Consider the following 17,251-nt stretch of genomic DNA (forward strand, 5'->3'; position numbering starts at 1 on the left):
TTTTGACAAGAAATAAGACAAATATTCTTGGAAAGATTTTGAGTTTTTGCAGTGTAGCACTTTTCACAGATAAAGATCACAAAGTGCTTCACAATAAAATAAAATACAACAGTAAAAACATAAAAATACAATGAATAAAACAATTTAAGATATTAACTAAAAGCCTGCTTAAATAAAAAAAAGTGTTCAGCTGTTTCCTAAAAGAGTCCACAGATTCGGAGCATCTTAGAGAGAGAGGCTGGCCATTTCAAAGTTTGGGAGCCACTGCCTGAAAGGACCGGTCACCTCTAGTCCATTCCGACATCCCACCAGTCCGACATCGGCCTCAAATTGTCTAAATGGCAACACTTTTTTTTCTATCAAATGTCCCATCATTCCAACAATGTTTGCCTCTTATGGTCGGAATGACGGTATTTTTTTCTTTTTTTAAACATCCTGCCTTCCTGACAATTCCTTTAATGGCATTTTTTTTGGTTAAATGGATAGTATCATTTTTTTTAAAGTGGGGTTGTATGATCTACAAATAGCCCCTAAGTACTTTAATTGCAGTAGAAGACTCTCTGCACTCCTCCCGTTAGCAACGCCAGCCCATAATAGCCCTGCCCAGAGATTTACAACATACATTGTTGTGAATGGACCCAAAGAAACGGCCTATTTTCACGGCCTAAAAGAGGTTTTACCTGAAAAAAAATACACAGTTCCATTGTTCACTATAATATAATTTTTTCCAGCCCTTCAAAGTGCAGGAAAAACACAGTTTTTATTTGGACCTAACCAACTCACATATCCCTCCGCCCAGGGTTAGCGCCCGAGTTTTTCCTGCACTTTGAAGGGCTGGAAAAAATTATATTATAGTGAACAATGGAACTGTGTATTATTTTTCAGGTAAAACCTCTTTTAGGCCGTGAAAATAGGCCGTTTCTTTGGGTCCATTCACAACAATGTATGTTGTAAATCTCTGGGCAGGGCTATTATGGGCTGGCGTTGCTAACGGGAAGAGTGTAGAGAGTCTTCTACTGCAATTAAAGTACTTAGGGGCTATTTGTAGATCATACAACCCCACTTTAAAAAAATGCTACTATCCCTTTAAGTTTAGTAAAAAGAGCAGGTAGAGACTAGACAGACAGACTAGTCCCTGTCTGCGCTCTGCTGCGGAATTACACACAACCATGTGTGTATTCCTCTATCAGCATGTCTTATAGGACGAATCTCCTTGTTGTTTACAGCTACTTCCTGGTAGAAAACCAGCATTCGAACAATAGTGACGGACGAGAGTTTCACTATATACAGTGTATCTCATTTTTCATGTTACTATATCGCCGTTTAGACTAATTTGATGTTTGTAAAGTCTATAAAACCAATGATTGGACAAACATTACTATTTATGTGAGCACATTTTTGTAATTAGTCATGGTTATCATAGATTAGCAGGGCTAACCGTTAGCTACCTGTGTAACTTTAATAACTCAGTGACTCAATAAACGGTCCATGAAAAAATATTTTCTCCAGCGGATATCTGAGTTCCAACATGACTGAGCTAACTGGAGTAGTTTCATGTCGTGTCCCACAACGGGAGGGTTTTAACAGCTGACGTCCTGCTGTTAGCTTAGCTACCGCCGTTTGCTCTGCCGTTACCTTAGCTACCGCTCTAAGCTTAGCTACCGCCGTCAGCTTAGCTACCGTTAGCTGTCCCTGTCAGCCACTGATGCTTTCTAGACACTGTGATTTCCCCAAACTGAATAAATAAAACACATAGCAACACAAAACACACACACAGAAATAGTAATGTTTCTTCAATCATTTCAGATTTGTCTAAACGGTGATAGGGCGTGAAAAATATGATATATAGCTAAACTCTCGTTCGTTACTATTGATCTCATTCAAATTACGTGCTGGTTTTCTACCCGGAAGTAGAATGTAAACAACAAGGAGGATTCGGTCTGTAGAAGGGTTAGTCTGTTGAGTAACACACATTTCCTTATATTAAAGCCTTGTCAGAATGGTGGGACGTTCACATGTCGGAATAGCAGTATGTCGGAATGGTGGGATGTCGGAATGGTGGGATGTCGGAATGACAGCTGGTAACTGTCTTAAAGTGGGTGTGAGGGACCACCAACAATCTCTGACCTGACACACCTTGTAAACCGCATTATGTAATAACGCCGCATTATGTAATAATGTAATAAATCTTCAAGTCATTATGTAATATCACCGCATTTTGTAATAATCTGCCACATTTTGTAATAAAAATCTTGAACGCAATATGTAATAAACTTTGCCGCATTTTGTAATAAGTTGTTACATTTTGCGTCACTTCTTACAAATTGCGGGTGTTGCAAGAAAATGTAATAATTTGGTGCATTATGTACGTAATAAACCACCAACACTCGCCAATGTGTGGCACAATAGTCTATATGAATATCTACATGGACTGGACCATGGACTCCCAATTAGGGATGCACATTTAGAATTTTCTTTCTGACCGATAACCGACGCCCATTAACCGAATAAACCGATGAGATTACAACGCTTGCGGGGGCGATCGCTTTTTTTTTTTTTTTTTTTGCCGTTAAACATACACGTGCTCTGCAACAGCTGATTGCCACATCCACTGAGCTCTGTCTCAGCTGATCGCACTCATATGGAGGTTAGATCATCCAATGTTTAACTGTTTTTATACTAAGTTTTTTTTTTTGCGCAGCACTGTTATTACAGGTGATGCACATCTACTGTATGTCTGTGTAGGCTACATTTGTTGTCTGATCTTCCTACATGGGGACTGCACAGCACATAGGCTACTGTCAGTCCTCCTGTATAACTTTTTACTGGGAAATATGACTGGAGCGCAAGGGGCATCGTTGGTTGACGCACGTATACTTTGGTGTTGTTATGTTTGATGCCCTGCTCTCCTTGTGCTGCAGGTGAGAAAAGGAGGAGAGTAAAAAGCTTGAATGAGAATGAAAGCAGTACACAGGGGATGTAGCCTATTATAATGAATAAAGTTATATTTGATTTAGTTTTGACCATCCTATGGCTTCAGAAATGAATTCATATATGATTCATGCTGGCAGTGTTGCTCTGATGGTCCTAATGTTTTTTTTCCTTCTAATTAAGACACCCATTTTGGTGGTTTATTACATAATGCACCAAAGTATTACATTTTCTTCATAAAAAAGTGCAACACCCGCAATTTGTAATAAGTGACGCAAAATGTAACAACTTATTACAAAATGCGGCAAAGTTTATTACATATTGCGTTCAAAATTTGTATTACAAAATGTGACAGATTATTACAAAATGCGGCATTATTACATAATGACGTGAAATTTTATTAGGCTACATTATTACATAATGCGGCGTTATTACATAATGCGGCTTTACACACCTCATAGTGTGTGTGTATGGTATAAAGTTGCAGCTGGACTGAACCCTATAGAAACACATACAGTAGGCTACTGTGCTTCAAATATTTAGATTCTTCTCCATTAAACCCACACTGCAAAAACTCAAAATCTTTCCAAGAATATTTGTCTTATTTCTTGTCAAAATGTCAAAATTTTAGTCAAAACTAACCTCTTTCCACTTAAAATAAGACTCATCACCTAAAAATGTACTTGTTTTTAGACAGTAGACAGAAAGCAAGTTTTTTATGCTTGTAATAAGAAAGAAAAACTTCCTCCACTGTCAGATTTTTCTACTTATTTCAAGTGGAAAATTTGCTTGAAAAAAGTAAAAAGTGTATAAAAACAAGCTACTTTTTAATGTGATGAGTCTTATTTTAAGTGTAATTAGATTTATTTTGACTAGAAATGACATTTTGACTAGAAATAAGACAAATATTCTTGGTATCTTGGTAAGATTTAGAATTTTTGCAGTGCAGCACCATCCCAGAGGCCTCTGATCTGATCAACACATTTATTCTGCAGCACAATGACCCAAAACTTAATGGACTAGAAGAACAGTGAGTCCTACAGCAGCTGTGTGTCTATGACAAACCTGTACATGAGCTGCACAGAGTCAGTCTGTCTGTTGCTTTCTGTGCTAAGCTAAGCTACGATCACCAGCTGCTATCTTCAATTCCACTTATAGTACCAAAGAGAAATGTTCCAGCAGATGTGATGCAACGCTTTTTATCTGTTCCACTTATTCAGCAGCGTCATGCACACCTGCAGGCGTGGCTTTTTGTTTCATGCTTTTCTGCAGATTATCAACGAGGTGGAGAAGGAAACTGATACCACGGACGTCAACGGTTCACAGTTATAAATGTTTAACATGACCAGAAACAGAACCTCCCACCTCTCGTGCAATAAGCCTCTAGTAGTGTTCTTTTGTACTTTATATCATATCTCTCATATTTAATGCATTTATTGTCATTCATCGTCCATGTTGATTAGCGGTTGCGTCTCTTCGTATGGCTCATCTCTGCATCTCTGTATCTACTGTATGTACTTGTGTATATTTAAAGCAGAAGTGAGTGGTCCGGTCGTTTTCGCTAATGCTGCGTTCCAGGCAGGCTTTTGAAATCGTAAATTACAGCTTCAAGTCACAACTTACGACTTTGTAGCGTTCCAGGCAACCCACTCGTGTTTTTCCGACCTGTTTTACCGGTGAAAGTCACTATAACGGCCACTCGTAACTTCTGACCCGTGAACTCGTAGCAGATCGAACTGGTACCACTTCACGGTCGGAAAAATACGAGTTTCCTTGAACGCACCATAACAGTCCTCGTCGCTACGTCACCACATTCACGGCGTTCCTTGGCTGCACACACAGCCCTGCATGCCGTTCTCTCTCCTCATTGGATAAAAACTGTAGGATACGATAAATGTTTTCTCTTCGGCTCAGAGCAGAGCAAAGGGACTGACAGACCCGTGTTTCAGACCAAACACTCTATGTAAGTGATTGCTGTCGGAAGATATAACTATTTAAGACTTATATTAACACAAATATATCACTCACTTCTGCTTTAATTTTACGAGTCTGTTCCTGTCTTGCTGCAAAACTAATTGCCCCTTGGGACATAAATAATAAAGTTGAAGTTGGAGTTTGAGTTGTTTACCTATAGTTTTTTCAAAATGTTTCCAAAGTCAAACGTGTTTTTTCTGTCCACAGATATACACTGCAAAAACGTATTCTTATTTCTTGTCAAAATGTCTCATTTCTAGTCAAAACTAATCTCTTTTCTCTTAAAATAATACTCATCACCTAAAAATTAACTTGTTTTTAGATCATTTTCACTTGTTTCAAACTAATTTTCACTTGAAATAAGTAGAAAAATCTGCCAGTCAAAGCAAGTTTTTTGTGCTTGTAATAAGAAAGAAAAACTTGATCCAGTGTCAGATTTTTCTACTTAATTCAAGTGAAAATCTGCTTGAAAGAACTAAAAAGTGTCTAAAAACAAGCTACTTTTTAATGTGATGAGTCTTATTTTTAGTATAATGAGATTTGTTTTGACTAGAAATTACATTTTGACTAGAAATAAGACAAATATTCTTGGCAAGATTTTGAGTTTTTGCAGTGTAGACAAATAAGTCCAGTAAAATCTGAAATACAACAACCTGATGACTGAATAAACTGAACATGACCCGTTTATAATACGTCGTTGTCTCAGAGGAACTAATTTTCTTCCACTGGTTCCTGTGTGTGTGGACTGTAACAGCAGGATTCTGTGTCTTCATGCTAATTTCTGACAGTAACAGTGAGTGGACTTTGTTATTGATGAAAGAGGAAGTGGAGACAGAGTCCGTTAACTGTCCAGGCTGCTCGCGCTGCAGGCATCGTGATAAAATAACAGTAGAATAAAGTTGAATCTCTTTGTTCCTTTCGTATTTCTGTTTTCTCTAGTTCTGTTTTCTGACTCGACCCCAACACTGCACCGTGTGTCCTTTTTTTAATCTGAGATTTACTCATCTTCATCTAAGTTCCTCTTCTGACATCAGTTCCTCCTCTGTCAGTGTGTCCTCCTCGCTCCTCCGTCCCACTTCCCTTTCTAAAAAAGCAGAAGCTCGGCCTCGGTGAAGCCTTTAAAAAGGCCGGGGTCGCCCTCAGTCTGTGGTCAGAGCGGCAGCGAACGCACCATGGATCTAAAGGTGGGAGACAGAAACACAGGAGATAGAGTTAGAAGATGATGTGTGTTTGTGTGTCAGCTGATTGAAGTTGTTTTGTTTGTTGTCCAGGCGTCCACGGTCCAGGGCGGCGTCCTCATCGTCCACCAGCTCCACGAGGGAAAGCACCAGTACGAAGTGGGAAACGTGGTCAAGTACAAAAAGATGACCGGAGAGAAAATGTTTGTCAGGTAAAAAAAAGTCAAAATCATTTATAAAGCAAAAAAAAATCTTCTTCCAACTAAGTTATAATTCAAAAATTATCTCATGAGAGGGAAGGTTGTAGAAGATATGACTTAAGAGGAAAACTCACATTGCAACAACAAAGTGTAAGATCGACTCTTAAAAGTGTGTGTACACTGCAAAAACTCAAAATCTTACCAAGAATATTTGTCTTATTTCTAGTCAAAATGTCATTTCTAGTCGTAAAAATCTCATTATACCTAAAATAAGTATATTTATACATATACATACATAGTTATATGTGAAAAGGTAGCTTGTTTTAAGACTATTTTTTACTTAAAATGTTTGTCAGGTAAAAGTCAAAATCATTTATAAAGCAAAAAAATTATCTTCTGCCAAGTTATAATTCAAAAATTATTTCATGAGAGGGAAGGTTGTAGAAGATATGACTTAAGAGGAAAACTCACATTGCAACAACAAAGTGTAAGATCGACTCTTAAAAGTGTGTGTACACTGCAAAAACTCAAAATCTTACCAAGAATATTTGTCTTATTTCTAGTCAAAATGTCATTTCTAGTCAAAACAAATCTCATTATACCTAAAATAAGTATATTTATACATATACATACATAGTTATATGTGAAAAGGTAGCTTGTTTTAAGACTATTTTTTACTTAAAATGTTTGTCAGGTAAAAGTCAAAATCATTTATAAAGCAAAACAAGAATCTTCTTCCAAGTTATAATTAAAAAAATATTTCATGAGAGGGAAGGTTGTATAGAAGATATGACTTAAGAGGAAAACTCAAATTGCAACAACAAAGTGTAAGATATAGACTCTTAAAAGTATGTGTACACTGCAAAAACTCAAAATCTTACCAAGAATATTTGTCTTATTTCTAGTCAAAATGTCATTTCTAGTCAAAACAAATCTCATTATACCTAAAATAAGTATATTTATACATATAATACATACCAGTGATGGGAATAACGGCGTTAAAATAAACGGCGTTACTAACGGCGTTATTTTTTTTCAGTAACGAGTAATCTAACTAATTACTATTTCCACCGTCCTCCGACTTGGCTCATCTCAGACACAGAAGCTGCTAAACTGTTTTTATTTTTTATTTTTCCTTCTCTCCTTTGGTGAGGGGAGGGGGGAGGGGGGAGGGACGAGACAACCGCATAAGTGATGATGATTGGTTGAGGCAGAGTAAGGTTTCATGCTAAGCCAATCAGAGGCAGTGTTCAGTTTGTACACAAACCACACACGCACGACGCAGTAGCCTCACACACAAACTAGCAGAGGGAACTTGGCGTTTTCAAAGTGGAAGTACAGACACTACTTTAATCTCCTTGACATAGACGGATTACCGCATGGGCAAAGTGGGCGTGTGCCCAGGGCCCCAGATCCAATAGGGGCCCTTGGCCTTCAGAGTTTTTGGGGGTTTTTTTTTCTACAATAAATATATATATATATTGGAATGAATGTGGTTTTGAAAATGTAGTATGATTATAAAATCAATTGAATGCTTAAGAAATGATAAATCAGTAATGTGTGATGACACAATGACGTAGCCTACGTGCGCTGGGGTCAAATATACAGTGCGTTTTTTAAATGGAGACGCAGGCGCTCAGTGGATCAGCTGTTGGCTGCTAGACGAAAACAAAGGAAAGAAAAAGCTGAAACGGCTGAAACTGCGCTATGTAAGTGGCCGTAGAGGACAGACTGATCCGAGTGTTGGACTACCTTATCAAGGACTTTTCCTCGAAGAAGACCAGGAAAAAGCCGGTGGTTTTGGTGAGTAGTTTCTATAGGCTGTAGCCGATATCAGAGTAGGCTACTCGGCATCCGAGTGCAGTCCGACCCCCTCATAGGCACCGATTCCGTGGATGCTCCGGTGCTCAAGCACCCACTGACCAGGTTGAGCACCCGGGGGGCACGCCAGATGCCACTAGATGCGCATTTCTCCGTGCCGGTCGGCAAGCGCCTCGGTCCCTCAGCTGTGTGTCTGTGGGTATGTGTGTGTGTGTGTGTAGCCTGTGTGAATGTGTGTGTTAATCTCTCTCGCGCTCTGTTAGGATGAATAAACAGAAACCGCTGCAGAGCGCGAGCCTGGCACAGAGGTGCGCGCTCTGGCGCATCTGGCACAAAGAAAAGGAAACTGGCTCCGCTCCGCGGCTATTTCACGTCCGACGTCGATGTTAAACTCACGTTTTTATTGACATTGTCGTGTCTGATCCGACGCAACTACAACAACATAACACACATTTATCTGACAGCTCTCACTTCTTCATCTGCTCCTCCTCACTAACTCACCTACACACACACACAGGGCTCTGTCTTCCTCACACTCACCCCGGCCCCTCATCCAACCATACCCTACCTGCCCGTACTGTACCGTACACATTCACAGTCAGTCAGAAATCACACAACTTAAACATCATAACAAGAACGTTAAGCGGGGTCGCTACAATATTTTCTGTTTTTCAGTTGTGCAATAGGCTCTTATTAATAATCCAGTCCCATTGCTACGTGGCATGATGCGCACCAGTGTTTGTAGAGCTAGGTTCAGGGGACCACAACCACAACCCCCCAGCTTCTGCTCACCTGACTCTGTGCAGCTTCTTCATTAAATCCAAACAGTCCGACACAGCGACGCACTGCTCCTCTTTGACTCTAAAGTCTCTGTAGCTCATCAGCCCGGAACTCGCCGTCATGGAGCAGAAGCGACGGCGGCGTTTGGCCTCAGATGTCTCGGACTTCCAGAGCAGCTACAGCGCAGCGTTGTGACCTCAACCATGGTTGATGAGAGCAGAAATGTTGTTGTTGTAGTGAAAATGGGCGGGCTCGTGAACACGCGAATTTACACAAAATGGTCACGAGTCAAAACGAGCGACAAATCGCGTATCTCACGTTTGGTCGCGCGTCAAAACTCGGGCGAAAAAAAAGCGTTCCTCGAAAAATAGACGAAGACGCGAAGGTCCCATGCCCAAAAAAAATCGCGTGTATTGCGTCGCAAAAAAAAAAAAGTTGCGTGTACCGCGTCGCCCGCCTAATCGCGTCTTTGCGTTACGGCCTTTTACACCGCGGACGTAACGAATAAACGGTTACGGTGTGAACGAACAACATAGAACAGGACCAGAGAATTGTGGGATTTGTAGTTTTTGACTATGTGTGAACCGGGAAAATCACAAAAAAGAAAGAGCACAACCTGCGATTGGGTTAAACTCAGTAAAAATGTTAATCAATTTAAAAGGAAGTTTAGAAAAGGAGTGTTTGAAATGTATAACAGAGAGGAGGAGATAAATGATGTAGACTGATGAGAGTGACCTTGTGTTTTGGTTGTATTATATTAATGTTGTATGTGTGTTGTCTGGGGTTGGAAATATATAAACTTTGCTTCCTCCATCCCCTTTTCAAACCGTGTTTGTTGTTGTTAGTGTTTGTTCCTGTTCGATATATGGTTATATGGTGTCCTGTCATTTTGTTTGTTTTGAAATAAATATTATCTAATCTAATCTAAAAAAAAAGAAAAAAAAAAAAAGAACTATTTATCAGATCACATTCTGTTCAAACCAATTTTTCTCTCTGAAAAACACTTTTATTCAAACCTTGGGAAATATTTATTGTGTTGCACTAAAATAAAAATTAAGAATAAGAATCATTTCATTTATTTAACCGCACCCCCAAAAGGAAAGTAAAAATGTTGAAAAAGAATTAACCAACACAAATCCTAAAAAAAAAAAAAAGCTTTTAGGGAATAACAGAAAGGACTTAAAAACAAGAATCTGTAAAAGTTAATTTTAAAAATCTGCAAGTGAAAGCAAGTTTTTTGTGTTTGTTATAAGAAAGAAAAACTTGCTCCACTATCAGATTTTTCTACTTATTCCAAGTGAATCAAGTTTTTCTGTGATGAGTCTTATTTTAAGTATAATGAGATTTGTTTTGACTAGAAATTACATTTTTGACTGGAAATGAGACAAATATTCTTGGTAAGATTTTGAGTTTTTGCAGTGTGGGACTTTCTGACTTGTGTATTTATATGAAATGAGGCCTGATGGAACCGTTTCTCCAGGATCTCCAACCCGAGCTATATTAATGTTGTCGTGTAAAATCTCGTATAAAAACGTTGCAGGAGAGGAGACAAACTGCTGCAGATCAACGGCGTCGACCTGCAGCTTCTCACACCCGAGGAGTTGGCACAGATGTTGGCCGACGGGAATCCGATGCTGGTGAGTTCAAGAGCTTCACACACTCATCAGAGTTTCTATTTAAAGGGATAGTTCAACATTTTGGCAAATTGGCCCATTGCCATAATCCCTATAGTCATAGCAGTAGGTTCGTTACCTCTAATTGTCGGTGCAAGCTATTTTTAGAACGGCGGAGCAGAGCCGTGAGCTGCTCAGAGCTACACTACGGAGGCTCATTATGCAACAACAACAACAACAACTCCACAACGCTCTGGTGGACAAGTTGTGAGCTGCACATTCACCACGCTATGAGATAATAACACAACGTTACCAGACAGAGTTGTTTTAGAGGGAAATACAGAGACTGCTTGATGAAAAACTGTCCCTGAAGGCAACGTGCATCAGCGGTTTTGCATGAATTTCCCTCTAAAACAACTCTGTCTGGTAACGTTGTGTTATTATCTCATAGCGTGGTGAATGTGCAGGTCACAACTTGTCCACCAGAGCGTTGTGGAGTTGTTGGATTGTGTATTTGATGAGTTTGATGAGGAAAACCAAGAAATCCCATGAGCCTCCGTAGCGTAGCTCGGAGCAGCTCACGGCTCTGCTCCGCCGTTCTAAAAATAGCTTGCACCGACAATTAAAGGTAACGAACCTACTGCTATGACTATAGGGATTATGGCAATGGGCCAATTTGCCAAAATGTTGAACTATCCCTTTAAGACTCTATTTTAATTCACTGTGTCAGTCTGAGTAGCTGATTCGCTGATTAAAACAGTCAGTTCCCTGTAGTTGTGTTGTTTTGTTGTCATTATAATGTCATATAACATACACCAAAGGGAGGTCTCTTACTTACATATGTGTATTTTATGTCATTTTTAGTGTTGTGTTGTTGTATCTTTGACAGTTGTGTGACAGTTGTATAATTTTATTGTTGTGTTGTAAAGAACTTTGGTGTCAGATCTGGAGGTTTAAAGTGTATTTACAGTATATGAAATGCTGTGACATCACAGAGGAAGTAGATCGACGTCACGGCGTCAAAAGACTGGACGCACTTTGTCCAAATTAAGGATGTCACAATGACTTGCTTTCACAATTAATCGCGGTATTAAACGCCACAATTAATTGATTGTAAAGATTCCTAAATACCGCCTCTTTCCGAAAAAGATTATGTCGAAACCGTATCAACAGATGTGGCACCAAAGTAAAGGAAGCTGCACAGATACTGGTCCATTTATCTAACGTAACACTTAATTGGTAGGAATTTAAATGTTAGCCTGTCATTTGTAATTTAAAAAAATGATTAAAATAAACTTAAACATTTGGTATAGATGACTATTAATGACTTAAATATTTCAAACACTTCCCCTGGGGGATTAATAACTGGTCTTTTATCAAGAGATTAGTAATGTACGTAATTCTATTTGGACTATATTTGATTTTTACACATTCATAGTGTTGTAAAACGTATTGATGCATAATAATCGTAATGGGGTCATTCCTATGTTCCCACATTTCTAACTTTTGCTGTCACTGAAAATTAGGCCCTATGTTCCCACAGCCCTTTGGTCCCACCATTGGTTGTGTTTAGGCAATGAAGAAAGGAGTTGGTTAAGTTTAGTAAAAAGACCAGGTAGAGGCTAGACAGGCCAGATAGATAGAGTCCAGGTAGGTAAAGAGAGTCCAGTGGGAACATAGGCTGAGGGAACAAAGGGCTGTGGGAACATAGGCATGCTCCCATCGTAATACCGTGATTATTTCTCTGACAATAATCGCACCAAGAAAATCTATAGTCCAAATGTTTCACTGGTTCTGGACAAACTTCACCAAACTCAGTCTGAGCCGACACACTGACCCTCTTGTTTGTCTTCTTCTTGTTCTTCTTTTTCTTCTTGTTGTTCTTCTTGTTCTTGTTCTTCTTTTTCTTCTCGTCTCTTCAGAAGGTGCACAAGGCGAGCAGGATGAAGGAGCCCTACGAGCCGCCCTCTCCAGACGAGGACACTCTGCATCCTGTCTCCAAAGAGTCCACGAGTCTCAGCTTCAGCATGGAGATGCAGCGGGAGGAGGAGGAGGAGGAGGGAGAAGGAGTAGGAGAGGGAGAAGGAGAAAGAGGAGAAGGAGGAGAGGATGAAGGCCTGCTAGAGGACGTGTGTAAAGGAGAACTGGATGTGGATGAAGAGAATAAAGATCTGCTGGTCGTCACCATGAAGAAAACCAGCGTGTCGGTGGTGAGAGGGAGAGCCTGCAACCCCAACAGCCCCTGTCAGGGCTGCAACGGGGTGGGATGCATGTACAACGACGTCGTCATGGTGACCGAGTCCAGCACTGTGACGCTCGGTGAGAAAGTTCACCTCCTCTTTTCTGCTAATTTTTAATTAATTCAATGCATTTGTGTGGAAGTGTAACATGTCAAACCTCAACAGGCCGACAGTCTTTATCAATGTCAATGTATTTTATAGATAGAGCCAGTTTTAAGTGAAATATCTTTATACTTCATTTCAGCTTTTACCCCAATACTGCAAAAACTCAAAATCTTTCCAAGAATATTTGTCTTATTTCTTGTCAAAATGTCTAATTTCTAGTCAAAACTAATCTCTTTCCACTTAAAATAAGACTCATCACCTAAAAATGTACTTGTTTTTAGATCATTTTCACTTGTTTCAAACTAATTTTCAATTGAAATAAGTAGAAAAATCTGCCAGTGAAAGTTTTTTGTGCTTGTAATAAGGAAGAAAAACTTGCTCCACTGTCAGATTTTTCTACTTATTTAAAGTGGAAAATTTAAATTTAAATTTAAAAACAAGCTGCTTTTTATGTGATGAGTCTTATTTTAAGTATAATTTCATTTATTTTGACTAGAAATAAGACAAATATTTTTGGTAAGATTTTGAATTTTTGCAGTGAAAGTAAAAGCATCAACGGCTGACAAACTGTATAATCAGTTGAATGTACTTGATATCCTCTGATCTCTGCTTCCTGTGAAATGTTAATTTGACCAGTTGCTTCAGTGAAACCGTCTGTTTGGAGAAGTTTTCTGTTTTTGGTGGAACTGAGACATTTGAAACGAAGGATCAGAAACTTGGCAAAAAGTCGACAGAGTTTCACCTGCAGCAGAATGACACTTTTAAACTCTCACAATCTACGCTTTTTTCTTCTGACAACTCAGATCAGATCAGATCAGATCAGTTCAGGTTCAAACAGTCAAGTTAAGCTTCAGGCTGAAGAAAGGCAGAGCTACAAAAACACAGATACAAAAAGCCAAGACTCGGTTATTTGGTCAAAAGACACAGAAGCTACACAGAGAATTTCAAAATAAAACAGGAAATGCCTGACCCAGCAGCAGCAGCTGTGGTGTTACCAGTATGAATGACCTTCATGACCCCCATGTCTCCTTCAGTTTCCAGAGGAAGCACGTACAAGAAGACCAAGGAGCAGGTGAACGTCTCCGTGGAGCACGCGGCCTCTCACCAGTACCTGAGGAGTCTGTGCTCACAGAAATCCCTGTACGCCTCCCCCAACCCCGGTCAGTGAGTCGGTCTGAGCCGCAGCCGCTTCACCTCCTTCACTCAAACAGTTATTGACACATTGATTCCTGCGTTTTGATCATTTATATATTGTGTGTGTGTGTGTGTGTGTGTCCAGAGAACATCACCATCTACCACTACAAGTCCACCATCATTGGGAGGTCGTTCAAAGGAGTTGCTGTGGTGCTGAACTTCACCAACTCCAACTGCTTCCTCCGGTGCTGCTGTGAAGACGGGAGGGTGTTCCTACGGGTGGAGGTAACAACTACAACAATAATACTACTACTAATAATAAACTTAGAGTTAAACGAATATACCAAGTGTTTAACAGAGAAAATCAGAATAAAGGTTAAAACAATAATGATAAAACACACAGGACGAAATAAAACATTAGAAAGACGATTAAACTGAGCTGAACAAAGACAAACAGGGAAATGACAAAACCTGCAACTCGGCTAAAACCAGTAACGAAGGAAATATGTTTTAAAGGGATCCGCCAACATTTTTTTTCATGTCTTGCCTCACTCCCGAGTCCATGACCAGCAGATAGACACCATCCTTTCGACTGTGCGTGCAGTAACAAGGGAGATACGGGCAGAGCTGGTGCACCGCTAATTAGCTTAGCTCAAACACTGGAAGTGTATAGGTAGTGTTAGCCTGCCTCCACCTAAAGTCACTAATTAGCTTAGCTCAAACACTGGAAGTGTATAGGTAGTGTTAGCCTGCCTCCACCTAAAGTCATCAGAGAAACTCTTCAGCAACTCTAAACGGAAACCGGCGGGCCGATCTTCGTCTCAGAGCTGACAAAACTCTCCGGTAAGGCATCTTGAGCGGTCAAATGCCGCTAACGGGACGAGATCAGTCAAAACGGAGGGTTCAAGCAAAGACGGTTAATTTTGGTTCAAGCTAGCTACATCGAGGGTAGGTTAGCTTCCTATTTCAAAGTAAAAGCACTAAATTCTATCGTCATGGTTTTCTGTATGTAAAGGGCAACGGGTGTTTTATTTTGTGAAAGTAACCGGAAGTGCTTTGGTCACAACGGCTAGCTTGAGTAGCGCCGAATTCGTCCGAACAAAATTGTAAACAGCTGGTATTTAGACAAATTAACGACACACAGCTGATCTAAACGGCTACTTTCTCGCCTAAAAATGTTTGAAATGTGGATAAAGTGATATATTTAGAGTTTAGAGCTAAAATGAAATCAGCTTCTGACTGCTGATTTCAGCTCGGGTAGGAGGCAGGCTGACACTACCCATACACTTCCAGTGTTTGAGCTAAGCTAATTACGGGCGATACGGCTCTATCTCCCTTGTTACTGCACGCACAGTTGAAAGGATGGTGTCTATCTGCTGGTCATGGACTCGGGAGTGAGGCAAGACACGGAAAAAAAAATGTTGGCGTATCCCTTTAAAATCAATCCTAACCAAACAGGGAGCCAGCGTGAAGACGCTCAAACAAAGAAATCCGCCTCTGACAGTGTTTCTGTTGTTGTGGTTGCAGACGTGTGAGAAGCAGAGGCTGAAGCAGATCTCCAAGGACGACAAGAGCACGCTCTCCTTCGTCTTCTACATGAAGAAAGCCCAGGCTCGTCACATGACGTTTGAGTCGGCGCTGCACCGCGGCTGGTTCATCCAGATCCTCAACACGCAGCAGACCGAGGTGAGGATCGAGCAGCAGGAGCAGCAGGACGAGCACTCCTTCCTCTTCGTCATCCAGAAGTGACCGAGTCGCTTTAACGCACAAAAAACATTTTCCTGTGAGTTTTATTTGGGACTTGGAGGCGACGGCGCTGAACTGAAGGAAAAACACCAGAGCTTCTTCGGAGGTCCAAGGTCGAATTCTGCTATTGCAGAAGTGCGTAGATATGTATCATACAACTATGTCTAAACATTTGTGTGTGTGTGTGTGTGTGTTTTTATGAACCTTTTGTTACATTTATCTATTTATTTAAAGCAGAAGTAAGCGATCCGGTGGTTTTGGCTAACGTTCTGTCAGCAGATGGAGTTAGCAGTCCCCGCCCTCGTCCCTACGTCACCACATTCACGCGCATCCCTTGGCTGCACACACAGAGAGGACTGCCCCTTTATGCCGTTCTCTCTCCTCATTGGATAAAGGTTGTAGGATACAAGTAAAGTTTTCTCCTCAGCTTACAGCAGAGCAGAGTGACTGACAGACCCGTGTTTCAGACCAAACACTATAGAAGTGATTGCTGTCGGAAGATACAACTATTTAAGACTTATATTAACACAAACATTCCGCTTACTTCTGCTTTAACACTTTCTGATGAACATTGTTATGGGATGTGAGCAAAGTTGTGATGTAAATCATGTCCATGAATCCAGTTAACACAAACTTTAATATGAAACTTGTAATTACTGCCTTTGATTGCATAACGTCAACACGTACAGATGTGATACTGATGTGTAAATGCAGCAACAAATGTACATTAATGTTATAAACCATAAATGAAACTGTTAGTTTAATATAACTTAGCACTGACTACATGTAGCCAATTAATACTTTGTTTTCTGTCTTTTTATTTTCCTGCTTGTGAAATTAATAAAGAAGCAAAGGTGTTAAATATTATATAATAAATGAAATGAAAAAAACAGTACAACAACATACTTTTGATGAACCATCATTCATTTGAGTCATACAACACTGATAATTTCTGAATATCTACAACATATTTATTACAATATACAACTACTTTCTGGTTAATATTAAACATTGTGTGTGTAAAAAATATATTGTGATTATTTAATCTATAATTTGGCTTTTTACCAAATTTTCCACTTCATGGAAACGTGTGACTTTTCGTCGTTTGTTTCCTGTGTTTATGAAACAGGAAGTGATGAGTTAGGGTTAGTTACTTTTCTTCTGTATTTTGTACAAACAGATTTTAATGTTCAACACTGGTTTTGTAGCTGCAGGAAAAACATATAGCACCTTTAAATTTGTGTTATCCTTGGTTGTTATTGCATATATCCTATTATATTTTTTTCTTAATGCAGACATTTATGAAATGCAACTTAAAGTATTATATTTTCATTTGTATTTTTGCACTTTATTCAATTTATATTAAAAGCCATTTAAAAGACATTAGATACACTATATATGAACTACATGGTAAGAAAAAAAGTTCACTATTTCTATAAAAACTCTTAATAATAATAATTAATTGCACGTATTGATGCATCAAACTAGAACAGCACAATAACCTCCAGTGCATGTTGAGCTGAGCTCCT

The 17,251-nt window shown here is 39.6% G+C and overlaps 1 protein-coding gene across 1 annotated transcript; it reads left to right on the forward strand.

Moving 5' to 3' along the window:
• Positions 1 to 6,073: 6,073 nt before the first annotated feature.
• LOC311008040 (uncharacterized protein) lies at positions 6,074 to 15,725 on the forward strand (the record flags this gene model as incomplete). Its single annotated transcript, XM_084001474.1, has 8 exons — positions 6,074 to 6,089; positions 6,177 to 6,295; positions 10,425 to 10,521; positions 12,420 to 12,555; positions 12,640 to 12,816; positions 13,877 to 14,002; positions 14,122 to 14,261; positions 15,504 to 15,725. The coding sequence occupies exons 1-8, from the start codon at positions 6,078 to 6,080 to the stop codon at positions 15,723 to 15,725; spliced, it is 1,029 nt and encodes a 342-aa protein (XP_083857600.1). The 5' UTR covers positions 6,074 to 6,077.
• Positions 15,726 to 17,251: the final 1,526 nt, after the last annotated feature.

Source organism: Trachurus trachurus, assembly GCF_905171665.1.
Source record: "Trachurus trachurus genome assembly, chromosome: 3".
NCBI classification, from domain to species: domain Eukaryota; kingdom Metazoa; phylum Chordata; class Actinopteri; order Carangiformes; family Carangidae; genus Trachurus; species Trachurus trachurus.